This window comes from Pezoporus flaviventris, unplaced genomic scaffold (genome assembly GCF_033815535.1).
Source record: "Pezoporus flaviventris isolate CSIRO_AGI_PZ_B2104156 unplaced genomic scaffold, CSIRO_AGI_Pfla_v1 ptg000066l, whole genome shotgun sequence".
NCBI classification, from domain to species: domain Eukaryota; kingdom Metazoa; phylum Chordata; class Aves; order Psittaciformes; family Psittacidae; genus Pezoporus; species Pezoporus flaviventris.
The window spans coordinates 8,251,058-8,264,604 of record NW_026892614.1 but is presented as its reverse complement, the minus strand read 5'-3'; the positions used below and the strand labels follow the sequence as shown (position 1 = coordinate 8,264,604).

At 35.0% G+C, this 13,547-nt stretch overlaps 1 protein-coding gene across 7 annotated transcripts in view; it reads right to left on the bottom strand.

Annotated features, from left to right (window-relative positions):
• Positions 1–13,547, bottom strand: part of CEP170 (centrosomal protein 170) — a 100,568-nt gene that overhangs the window by 38,179 nt on the left and 48,842 nt on the right. For all 7 annotated transcript variants that reach the window (XM_061471145.1, XM_061471138.1, XM_061471139.1 and 4 more), the window contains one exon: positions 10,421–11,052. In XM_061471145.1, coding sequence (XP_061327129.1) covers positions 10,421–11,052 — 632 coding nt within the window. The remainder of the gene's footprint in view (positions 1–10,420; positions 11,053–13,547) is intronic.

The window sequence follows — 13,547 nt, the reverse complement described above, 5'->3', positions numbered from 1 at the left end:
TAACTGTATTTTAGGGAAGAAAAAGACAAAGCCAGATTCCACAATACCGGTTTGGACACAGCAAGCTGTTTGAAACAGGACAAGAACGCCTTTTTTGTTTTATTTTTTATAAAAGAGGTAAAAGGATTCTATGTATTCATTTAAGACTTCAAGAATATTCCTAATGACCTCAAATCACACATATCCAGCACATAGCTATCAGCAAAAAAAAATTAAGTGAAATAAAACTTTTCACTTTGTATCACTGTAAACAATACGGACTTGCACAAAATCATGGATTATTAGAGAGTCTGAGATTTGAGGAGTAATACATTTATTTTTTAACTTAGGTAGCAGTATGCACTGTGAAGAAAATTCCTAAATATTTAATTTTTTTTAAGCAGTTATTAATGCTATTTCATTAAACAGAAATAATTTATAACCCAAACTACCAGAGAAGCTATTTCCAAGCTAACAGCTTCCTACAAGCAAACATTCTGGAAAGTAAATTTTTCTACCCTACTCTGTCTAGTTATATGAAATTGTATTTTAGCAGAAAGACTAGATTATTTCACTCTGAATGCTTCTTTTGCCACAAGATAAAAATAAAAAAAAAACCAAACAACAAAACAAACCCAAACCAAAACCAAACAAAAAAACAACCCATGAAAAAACAACCCAAAACAAAACCAAAAAACCCCACCCCAGGATAATAATTTTCCCAGAATCCCTGAAATCTGACTGACAGGGAAAAATCTAGGCACTAAACCGATCTGCACCATTACAGGGGGTTCCTGCAAGGTCTCTGCCACATGGCTGTAATGGTGGAACTGTCAGAAACATTGAATAAACTGTGGTGGTGGTGTTTAAAAATAACTACTTTATTGTTATGAAGCATGAAACAATTTCCATTGCAAATCAGAACATTTTGAATAGCAACGGAACAGCAACATTGCTGTAGAAAGAACAAACTCATTTATAAAATGTAGTTAACATAATTTTGTCTAATCTGCAATCCAGCTGACCTCTTAAACAAATGGACTAACAGGTCACACTGCATTCAGTTTTGATCCTCCCTGGTACACGAGAGACACTGTCTAACTGGAGGGATCTTAGCAGGGCCCACCAAGATGGTCAAGGCTGAAGCACTTGCCCTATGTGGAGACGCTGGGGAAGCTGTACTTGATCAGTTTGAAGAAGGGAAGACTTTGCGGGTGCCTAACAGCAGCCCCCCAGTACCTATGGGGACCACACCAAGATGATGGCCAGATTCATCACAGTGGAGCAAGGCAGGAGGACAAGGGATAACTCATATAAGTTGAAACAAGAGAGGTTCAGACAGGACATAAAGTAAAGCTTTTTCACTCTGAGGGCAGCCAAGCAAGTCTCCGTCCTTATAGGGCATGAAGACCCAAACGCGTAAAGTCCTGGGCAATCTGTCTGACCCCAAAGCTGGTCCAGCTTTGAGCACGGGGTTGGACTAGAGATGTCCTAAGGTTCTTTCCCCGTTATGTGATCCTACGAGCCTTAATAACAGTGATCCTAGATAATAACTTAGCGTCTCAGGTTAGCCTTGAAGAGCTAGTCTTAAGAAAGCTCAAAGGGAAATCCCTTAATTTCTCTATTGCAGAACCGCTAACACTACGGCTGACACATAATAAAGTCTCCTAAATCAGCAGGGGACAACAGAGTTCCTGATACATACATTTCAATTTCAGAGCAATGAACAGTAAGCTCTCCAAAGACTCCCCGGTGATACTCCATTTACATTCTGTGGTCTAACTAGTAAAATAAAGGGACAAAACACCACGCTAAAAATTCAACAAGTCCCAAAGCATCATGCTGTTACTTGCTGGAATGCAAACTCAGCCTGACAAATACAGAGGTGAAGTATGAAATAACTGACAGCAAAAGAACTGCACCTCAATATAGATAATAATAATTACTTTATCTCACCACCAGTTTTCTCAGTATTGTAACTGAAAAATATAACTTTACATAAACCAGTAATTTTTAAAATTTTTATCCAATAACAAACATGAGTTAACAAAATGTGTGTAACACAAGATGCAATCCGTGCAAGAAGCCTTAGCGTATTTCTGGGGACATGAGCTACAGGACCAAGTCTGAGCATGTGCCCTGCCCTCTTCTGCAGTGGCTAATTTTATAGAAAGCAGAGTAATATGTTTTGGCAGCCTATATGCATTTCCCTGCGAAAACAGCTCATGACTCACAGCACACCTACCTGTCACCATAGCTGAAACACAGCTTTAACACAAGCTAGCTTTCATGATCAGGAATTGGTCTTCTTCACTCTCCTTCTTCTCCTCCTCCCCTGCTCCCCAACAGGTGAATTTTTGTATCACAGATGAAATATATTAGAGGTCAATATGATAACGTTAGGGTTAACTATCAAAAACAATGATTCTTTACAATCACGGAAGCTGTTTATTGATATGGATGAGACACTCTAGAAATTAAACAAAAACTGGTCAGAACCATTTTTCCTGAATCAAAAGGATTAGCTACTTACTGCACGAAGAATTAGAAAGTATTTCTAAGAGCACTAACACAAACTAGGTGCATAAATCTTATTCAAAATACAAATCTGAAGAACCCTATCTAGTTTTAAATTTTTGAGTTTCTAAAGTTTCCCCAGTAGTCTTACCACTGTAGTCTTAATATAAAGGATATGCAGTAATTACTGATATTAGTAAGATTAACAGAAAAGCAACAAATAAAGATTCTAGTTGCAATTCAGAGAGCTGTAACTAGGCACATATCTGTTAATGATGGTCATCTGTATTTGAATAATTCTCCTTCAATTATTTCAGATCCTACCAACAGTTACAGCCACAATCTGGAGACATATCTGAAAAAGATGATGATTTAAACGCTCTCAGTTTCAGTGGAGGCAATCTGTATACAAGAGGCAGAACAAAAGCCAAAAAGTGTGCAACAGGGAATTCAAAGATGAACAGTTAATAAAAAGCAAACTACATCAAAGCAGAGCACAGGTAAGGGACAAGGAGCCATACTGGACAGTGAATTATAGACAGGATCACGTAAATAAAGCAAAGAGCAAGTGAATAAATTGGAAATAAGATATTTGCCACTGTAAAGTGACAGGAACGTAAATTATAATAGCAATTATGTTTCATAACTTTTTAGAGGAAAGGAAGATGATGAGTGTATTTGATTGTCAGGGAAGTCAAATAAAAGTATATTTCAGAAGCTGAGCTGTGAACTGATACAGTCAGTCTTGGAAACACAAGCTGGATTTGGACACAGTTTGGATGTACTAAGCAAGAAGAAGAAAGTGTAAATAAGCCACACACAGGGGACGCTTGATTGACAGGAAGAGAAGACTCCAGAGAGCAGGGAAATGGAAGAGGCGTCAGATCCATATTGCAGATCATCTTGGCAAGTGCTTAGTGTTCAGACTAAGCTCCTCATAATTCTTCCAAAGAGGGTAGTCCAGCCATCCATAATATACAGTAAATGGGTTGTTAGAAGTCAATTACTGATCAGATAGAAAAGACAAAAGGCAAACAATTTGTTCCCACCTTTGAGAAAGCGTAATGAGCCAGAGCACAGTGCTGAAGCTCTTTTTGTGTTTAGCTACTGCAAGAACTGTGTTTAACAAACTTGCTTCTGAGAAATCTTAGTTTAATAGTTTTTGCTTGTTCTTGGCAGTTATCCTAGCCATCCCAGGCGAACAGACTGTGTTCTGTGCAGGGCATATCTCATGAATAGCCATGGATTTTCACAGAAGCTGTTTATGTCATTTTAACTATATATTGAAGATACAGAATCATATGTAAGACGCTCTGGCCTAAAAAAAGCTACATAAGTAAATGAAAACGATCAACATGCCAAGTCTAATAACTTCCTCTTACCAGGCGCCAGTTACATATTTACATGCATACATATTTTGTATCCATTTCCGACAGTGAAGAATTAATTCTCTTTAGAATTCCAAATTCAAAAGGAAAAAATAAGTTCAAAGACTGTAAGACTCCTTCCCTTGGAAGAAAAAGAAAAATAGAAACATCCTCTGAACTCTTGATTAAATTTATGTGCTCAGAAGACCCAGTAGGCTTCAACTGTTCTACTCCCTTTTCAGCACTGTATTCACACAATATGGTCATTCTGTGACCAAAACACTCCATGGGGCTAAAAGGCATCTTTCTATAAGAAATTGCTGAAGCAATGGTAAAACAATTAAACCGAGAGGGTGTGAAAAGACAGAAGACTTGAAAGTAATTTCCTGAAAACAGACATCTGTCTTTTTTCCTTAAAGAGTCACTGAAACATGCTGAGATTCCCCCACCCCACCTCACAACTCAGCCGCTACCTATTGATTCTTTTCAGGTGGCTTGTCATTTCCAATCTTACAAAAATTTGCTAAGATGAGTTCCATAACATGTATGCTAATTCCATAACAAGAGGAAGTAGAATAACATGCATATTAAGCATTGTAATGAAAAACATTTCCCCTCCTTTCTCCACTTGCACTGTAAATATTAGGTTTTGGACCAAAACAGTTTATTAAAAGAGTTTAGGATATACATTTTCTAATAAACTTTGCAGTTCTTAAAAAGATATTTTAATTTGGTATATGGCTTCATGTTTTAAAATCTGTGCACTGCACACTATTTGCAAATTATGGAAAACATCTGAATTAGTCTATATATCTCACAGAATCAGACATATATTGGAATGTCACAATGCAATATCATACCTACTGATGATTTTGTCACTCTTACTTTCAAAATATTCAGCATAACATTAATGGTAAACTTGACAGCACCCGATTCTTCACCTAGCATTTATTTTATGCTTAAAACAATGTTTCATGCTACCTGCGGGATTACTGATAAAACTTTAAGGTTTGCAACAGAGAAGAAAAGATCTGGTAAACAAGTTTATGAACACTTCAAGTAACAACAGCAAATCATTTAGAAGTACACAGTTCTTGAAGAATACATTAGCCACTAATATAATATGGTATGAATAGACATACCCTGGGAGAAGAAGAGTAAGGAGATTCCATTTCATTATAGATGTCTTTTGGAATAGATTCCCATTCATACACATACTCAAAAAAATGCCAACCAAACCCAGACCTGAAATCAACCTGAAATATAACTATCACCATAAGCAGAAAGATGTAGAAAATGAAAAATCTGCTGTCTATATGAACACCAACATAGCTTGCCTTCCAAAATTATCAGTTATTCCATACCTTTAAAGAGGAAAATGCACTCAAGATTATGCCAGAACAATACTTATAGACAGAATATAACATAAACAGAATATTTATACCCTTTGAATAGTATATAATGTGCACTAAAATCAAGGTCATTACTATTACGGTCTATCTACAGTAACAAAGACTTTAAAACAATCATTAAACAGTCACAATAACTCTTTTTGAAGATGGCTGAGAGCTAGATTGAGGTTTGATTTTGGTACTTCTTTTTCAAGTTTTACTTCTGCTTAGGAATCAGTATGTTGAATTTGAGATCTAAAATTACTCCATCAATGAAAACCAAAGTTATTTATCATGAAATTTAAATGAATATAACCTACTTGAAGAAAATAATTTTGGAACCAAAGAAATACCTAAGCCCAGTGTTTCCATATGCATATGAGCTGCTGTTACATTCTAGATTCCCTGGTTAGCTACGCTGATGAGAACTGAAATATACATACAGCCTCTATTCTGGTCCTTCCTTTTCCACACATGCATGGAACAGTTTAACTCTGCTATACTAATTTCTACAAGGTATTTCCATTCAGAAATATCCTGAACTGAAACTGGCTGAAGAACAATGAAACAAACCTACATAAACCAAACAATAAAGGCACCCCCTTTTTTATAAAAAAAATAGCCTTTTTATATCAACAAAAAGGAAGAAAAACTGGAAAAACACCATTCTGAATTCTTCCACCCACTGACAGACTTACCTGTTCTGTGGCCTAGGAAGACTTTTTTTACCTGCTATGACTGCTGAGAAGAACTTCCTTTCAATAGAACACATTTTATTTATTTAAAAAAAAAATCTAAACCAGAAAATTTACAACTTTGTGTAAATTAAAGAGCAAATTCTAAGTGTTAACAGAAGAAAGCACTGAACCTGTCCAAAAGGCAGGATGTGAAGAAAAAAAAAGTATGACTGTGCCCCATTTAACTGTGTATTTTATGTGTTAAAACTGAAAACGTATTCTAAATCAAATCAAGATCCCGAATTTGGTTTATTTTATACTTAGCCGTTAGCTGCAACAATCAGAGTACTATTGTGCTAGAATGAGTTGTGGCTTTCTGAAGCTTTTTGTGTAAAGAATATTGGATGGCTGGTATGTTCAAGGCAGTCTTTGGAGTACGTAAGAGCAGCTTTTCTTCTTTACACATTGATAAAATTACTCTCAGTGGTAATTTTGAAGAGCTCAACAACTATAGAGAGCCAGAAGCTATTATTCAAGAATAATTCTCTTTCACGTTATTAACGGATTTGTTTTCAAAACCTGTTTGCCTAGTAACCAATTCAGACTTCTTTATGAAGTGACATTTGTATACCTGAATAGAAAATCACTGGCTAATGAAAGAACTTTTAGGAGGCAAGGTTTATTGGCATTTTTCAAGTCTTCTCTATTTAAATAAGAACATGAGTTTGTGAGGAACAGCGAATGCAAATAAACTAGTGACAGAAGAGGGAAATGTGTAGCACATTTGCAAACCAGTAATACTGACAGTATTCACTCAGTTTCTATGTATCAAAAAAAAAAAAACCAACACAACCAAATTTGAAAGAAATAGTAATAATGTCAAGTTACTAAAAAATAAAATGTGTGTTTCAGAGAAAATGTCTATAATACAGGATGAAGTTTGTGTGCATGGGTTTGTGATACTTGTGGAACCGACAAAGCTGGACCTATGTAGGTAAGCTGTTCTCGCCAGACAATTGACAGAAGTGAGCTAGGGTGGGTAACAGCTGAAGATTGTTTCCAAATCACAACTACTATCTCTACAATGGGAACTCTTGACAAATCTTTCCATTCAGAAGGATCAGGAAATGAAATTTGTTCAAGCAAAAACAAAAAAAAACCACATTCTCTTAGAATCATAGAATCATTAGGGTTGGAAAGGACCTTAAGATCATCTAGTTCCAACACCCCTGCCTTGGGCAGGGACACCTCACACTAAACCATCTCACCCAAGGCTTTGTCTAACCTGGTCATGAACACTGCCAGGGATGGAGCATTCACAACCTCCCTGGGCAACCCATTCCAGTGCCTCACCACCCTAATAGGAAAGAATTTCCTCCTTATATCCAATCTAAACTTCCCCTGTTTAAGTTTTAACCCGTTACCCCTTGTCCTGTCACTACAGGCTCTCTTCAAAAGCTAGGCTTTACAATGGTCAAGGAAAATATAATGTGGTGTTTGTTAGTCTACTCCTTTTCTGCTGCAGAGGCAATACCTTTTTTCTTAAGACACTGAAAGAGTAGGAGAGGAAGAAATGGATCCTTAGCAATTTAAATGAAATCAGGATGTTGAATAAGCAGGAGAGCATGCTTTCCGGATTTTTAAAATCTTTTCACATAAGTATCTATTTTCCTTGAGTCTAGAGTCTTTAATAAGAGGCTACATTAAGCAATAAAGGTACTTTTGAAGGGAATAATATAGCTCAACATTAACCTCTTTCCTTCCCTTTTTAAAATTCTGTAGATAGGTGTTTTTTTTCCTTTTTTTTCTTGAGAATTTTAGGTTGGTTTTTTTTTCCCTGCCTCTCTCTCTTGGATTCTTACCTCAAAGAAGCAATATTAATCACGCCTTGATTTTTGACAAGTTAATGCCACTCTTGCATTTGTGATTTGTTCTGACATTCCTTTCTAGAGAAAAGAGTAGACTCTGCCTACAGGAATAAGGCTAATGCTGAGGCTTCTCAAGTGAATGAGTCACACTGAAAGTAATCTTCAGATATTCTGCTCATTCTAACTCTTTCCTCCAGTAAAAGAGAAAAAAACCTCAAGCCCAGAAGTATTTTATTCCATAGAAAATTCTTTAGGTAAACCACTCATGGATCTTAGCACCACTCTAGTGTAAACTGTTACTGACAAGCCTGCATTATTTGTGCAAATGTTTTAGAAAGTTATCCTCGGTATTTGTAGAGCATTTTCACCCCAATCCTAACAAATACGACACTTGAATTTCAGTTAATCTTATGACCCAACAGACTGTTTTAAATGAGACTCAATTGAGCAGGCATCATAACTGCTCAGAAAAAGGAGTGACTTGACAAAAAAAAGGAGATGTTATACTGGAATTATTGATATAATATATATCAATAATTCTCTTAATTCCTCAATAAAAGGTACAGCAGTCAACAGGCTAACAAAAGTCCTTGTCTTAATTCCTCACTTATCTACCTTTAGCAAAGTAACAGAATCCACAGCATTAGAAATTAAAACAGGATTGAAGCAAAACTGAACTTAGCTGCAGGAAGAACTTTTGGCTTCCACTTGGTTTTGATTTTCTTCACTGGCTGTTTTTCTGCACTTCATAAAAATGTTATACTTCTTTCATACTACTAAAGCAAATATGAATTGTGCAGCAGGATTCTTTGAACTGGGTGTAAAAATATACTGTTCATTAACACTTCAGTACAGATACTAAGTGAAAAGATACAGAAGATCTCAAATAAAAACCATCTCTGCTTTACTTCCTAGTAAATATTTAATTTCTAATGGTGACACTTTTTAGGTTAGCAGTAAAGGGTATTTATGATATAATTCAACACTAAGGATATTAACCAATACTTTACTACCATACCTAATGTCTACATTCACCTCCTGTTCCTGAATCTCTCCTATAAGAGATCAGACTTTTTTCCAACAAAATCTAGACTGTGGATGTCCTGACCCGACATTAAAGACTTCAAGTAATTTGAAATCTTATTAAACATTAGATGGTATTGACATTCTTATAAAGTATATAAATTGTTTATTTCCAAATGTTATTATTTTTTCTGTTTTCCAAATAAATCCTATTGCACAACTATACTTGGCAAAAAGAGGATTTACACATTTTCTGATGCAATGTAACTGAAAATTTATAAATTAAGAATCAAATGTAAATATTTGTAGTTACCAAGTCAAAGCAATTATGTTCCTTAATATTCACTTGCTTCATCTGGAATACTTAATAATGGTTCTAAGAAGCTCTTTGAATATTGACTCAAAGAAGTCAGAAGTCTCCTTTACAGAACCCGTAAGAGATGAAACCACAGTCTTCATAATTTTATTGAAGACAATTCTCTTTATTTAATCCCCATCCTCCACAAAAGCTCCACAAACACCTGTTATAAAATAAAACAATCTGTAGTAAAATTTCCCATTGCCCCATTATGTCAGGATTTTTCTATGAACTCAATCCGGTGAAGCTAGCTTGTATTTCAAAAACTATTTTCAACATTTATCCAGAATTAATTCTAAATGTATTAATGTATTTGTCGAGCTCTGAAAAAGTTTTAAACACACAAAATCAATCCTTAGATAATTTCATAACAATTAAGTGATTAATTTCCTGTAAAATTGGCCAGAAGAAATGCCTAGAAGTGAATGCCAGGACTCTAAACCTGTTTAGGGAAAAAACAAAAATGGATGAACAAAAATCCTTTTCAAGAGCCAGCTAAGCCAAACAATTAGACATAGCTTCTCTTACCCATATCTTCCTGATGAATCCAGAGAGTTATTTGCAGTGATTTAACTGCAACTATGACTTATATTGTTATTTATATTATTATTTATATTGTTATCTGTATTGTTACCAAGAAGCAAAAATTACGTGGTCATCATAAGATTCCTAAGCCTAATGAAATATATAACCATAGTCAAACTAGGAAAATTACTTACTATCAAACATTTCTGGAAAATGAAAGTATTCTAATACTTACCATTTACAATGATGTTGAAATTGAAGTTAATGTTATTGAATATACTTTTTTTAAAAGGTATAGAAAACATTTGCAATCTCTTTCTAGATACTAATTTGGATGGAATCAGTTTATATACTGAAAACTACAGAGACCATAGAAGTTTAAGAGCAGGTGAGTATTTCACAGAGACATAAAAAATTCAACTCTAACAAGTCTTATAAAAATACCAGTTATTTGAATTCTGTTGTCTAGTACTCTTACAGCACTTAAATATTTTGAAAACACATTAAAACTACCAAACTAAAAGAACAGCAGTTTCAAACAGGAATATTTTTCAGCCAAATGCCTGCTGATGCTTTTATGACATTCCATTTTTCATCATTATAGACTGGCTTAAAAACTTGTGCTCTTGTAGCAGCTTCCAGCAGAACTGAAGCGGCAGACTTGCCCACACATCATATACCACTTTAACATCAGTATACATTTTAGGTTTCTCACCTTGTCAATCATTTTACGGGCTTCCATTTCTTCAGAATTGGGATTTTCCAACTCAATAGTGTAAGTACCTTTGTCACTCTGGTCATCCTCATTGTCTTTTTCAGCAGAAATATGCTGGCTTTTCAACTTTTTGTCCATCTCCTGCTTCTGACTAGGCCTGTGCCCAAGGCTTCCTGAACTCCTTAACAATGCAGCTTGTAGGACAGGCAATGAGGGTTCTTCTGATTTTTGTTTTAGAAGTTTTGCATGAACACCATGTACTGCTCTATGGTGTGATGAGCTAGCTTGCACAGATGAAGGGACTGGTTTCTCTCCTGATGTAGGTTTCACTCTTTCAGCTCGCGCATGAGGCGCTGGAGATGGAGATTCTGGGCATTGACCTCCTACATTCTGAGAAAAAGAGTAAGACCGTCTCTTTCGAGGATGGTCTTCATCAAAAAACTCAATCATAAAAGCAGTCTGGCTCAAACCAGCTTGCTCTTGCTGCTTTTCTGAGGAATGGACTTTCTGATGTGACTTCATCTCTGTGTGATGATGCCTTAAGTGCTCTTCAAGTGCTGCCCTCTTACTGTAATGCCGGTGTGCACCAGCATTTTCTGAATCACTTTGTGTACCATCATCATGCTTATTCCCTATAAGCAAAGCAAAAGAATATGTAGCACAATCAATCAATCAATCAATCAAACAAACCAACCAACCCCTGAACCCAACACATAAAAAAAGAAACTAAGAGAGAAATAATTTTAAACTGGTTTTCTGTTTAGACTTCAATCACTTTCAGTACCTGGCTCTGTAAATTTTGTACAACTCCTGCTAATGCATCCAACTTGCTATGAGTCAAACAATGAATCACTTTATAAGTTGATCAGTTACAGCAGTACATTTGAATTACCTTTTCACCAATATTCTCATCTATGAATCCTTATCGGTGACTTACAAAAGTAGTATTTTACCAGCTGTACTATAGTATTTTACCAGCTGTACCATAGTGTTTTTCCAAATCATACTAATTTTGTTACATAGCCAATTGATTATAAATGACTACTGAAACCTTCTAGGCAGTGTTAAGAGGAAAAAGAAAAGCCTAAAACAGTCCTTCCAGCAGCTGAAAATACCCACTGAGAAACACAGTTTATATTGTTGGAGTCCTCACACATTTACAACAGTTTATCATGAGAAATGTCTACTGAAAATTGGAATGAATTCTTTATTACTCTTTCCAAGAAGTACAATGAGCTTTTCCATCATTCACTCCCCTCACCATCTGACGTATGCATGTAAAATGGTTATTACTTATTCATTCCACAAACTACTTTGAGAACTATGAATAAGTATTTAATAAATCATGTATACGCCTATAATTTGCAAAGATACCTGAAAATGCATGGAAGGCTGGATACTCATACACAGTCACATTTAACACATAGCAGCTTCATGTAAAGTGTCTACACTTTTAAGTTTTAGGTCAATTCTTGGGAAGGAACTGTTTTACCTTCTTTGAACTCTTTTGCATTGTCTTGCTCATGTACACATAGAATGGAAAAGATATTTTTTTTTATGTTCTCCAGAAGACAGCCTTTTTTAAGGTTTTCTCACTTACATAGTTAAGATATGCATCTACTATTCAGTTAAATAGTAATCATATACTGGGAAGCTTACTGGACTAACAGCACTGAATATACAACTGAAATCCCTGCTTACATTCTTGACTTCTACTTGCTTCTAAAATGCCTGAGAAAATGATGTGATGGTTCATATACTTTCACATAATAACAATTCATATCAACACCACAGTTAGTTAGTCATATAACATAATTTTAGCTGTGTGACTTCAGTACAGGATATTGTAAGAAAAAGATGAGGAGAAAAAACACAAAGGGTTGGGGGTTTTTTGTTTTTTTTTTTCCTTAATCAAACTTTCAAAGTGACTACTTATATTCTTTACCTTTATGATTTGAAGAAGTACAAGTAATGAGTGAGAATACAAACAGACTACAGAAAATTCAAAAAAATCAGATCTTTTTTATGGCCATATGCACCACATAGTTTACATCTCTTTCAGATAAAATTTTATCAAACTTCGAGTTTCTGACAGGGAAAGGTGAATGAAGGCTTTGTAAACAAAGCCCTTCCTGTTTATCAAAGTGACATGGCTAATATTTTAAAGAATATTCATAAATACAATACAGTATCATAAGGACCAAAGAATACTCTGTGATATACTCTGGAAGACATATTATACTATTATCATAATGCTAGCACATTGATACGATTCTGTTTTCAAAATATTTTTTTAGCTTAATTTGGAAAAGTCAGCTTTAAAAAGCAGACTTGTGATCAGTAAGACAAGGCATGTTGCACCCAGTCACAGCTGGTTTAAAAGCTAGAAATGACAATGTTGCAGAATTAAGGTAAATGGGAATTGCAGGTCAACCTGCTGAAATTAAATACAGAAAATAAGAGACTTGAAAAAGTTCTTCAGAAGTTTTCATCCTGAAAATTTGAATGTCACATCTTCATCTGAACATCAAAACTACTTTCTTCTCTATTCTGCTAAGTGGCATCCAAAAGAAAGTAAACTTATCATGTTTAACATTTGATTTAATTTTATTTGAAGTGTCACTGGCTGAAGTAAATGAACATGCATAATCACCTGAAACTCCATTCAATAGCAGCGCTCTCATAAATACCATCTTCTGCAAGGTTATTATAAAAATTGAAGCTCTTGATCTATTTCAGATTTCCGACTCAAACCTGACTCCATCATACATGATATATTTAAGCAGAATATCTGTACGATGTATTCTTTGCCAGAAATTATATATTTAGAGCACATGAATATTCACAGAACATGTGCTATTGGAAGAGTTGCTAAAAGCATAAATTGAACTTCACAGCTTTGACTCTAAAAAGCAAATTTTAAAGTAATGCATAAAAAAAGTGAAATATATAAAATTTAACTAAGGTTTGGGTTTCTTCCTTTTCCCTTTCAATACCAATGTTTTAAATACACCTGATGTTTTTAGCGATACTAGAGTATCTCCAGTTAGCATAGCTATTTTAAGATGATTTAGGATTTCCTTTCCTATCCTCTTTTCAAGATTTAATACTGCAGTAGAATTTTCCA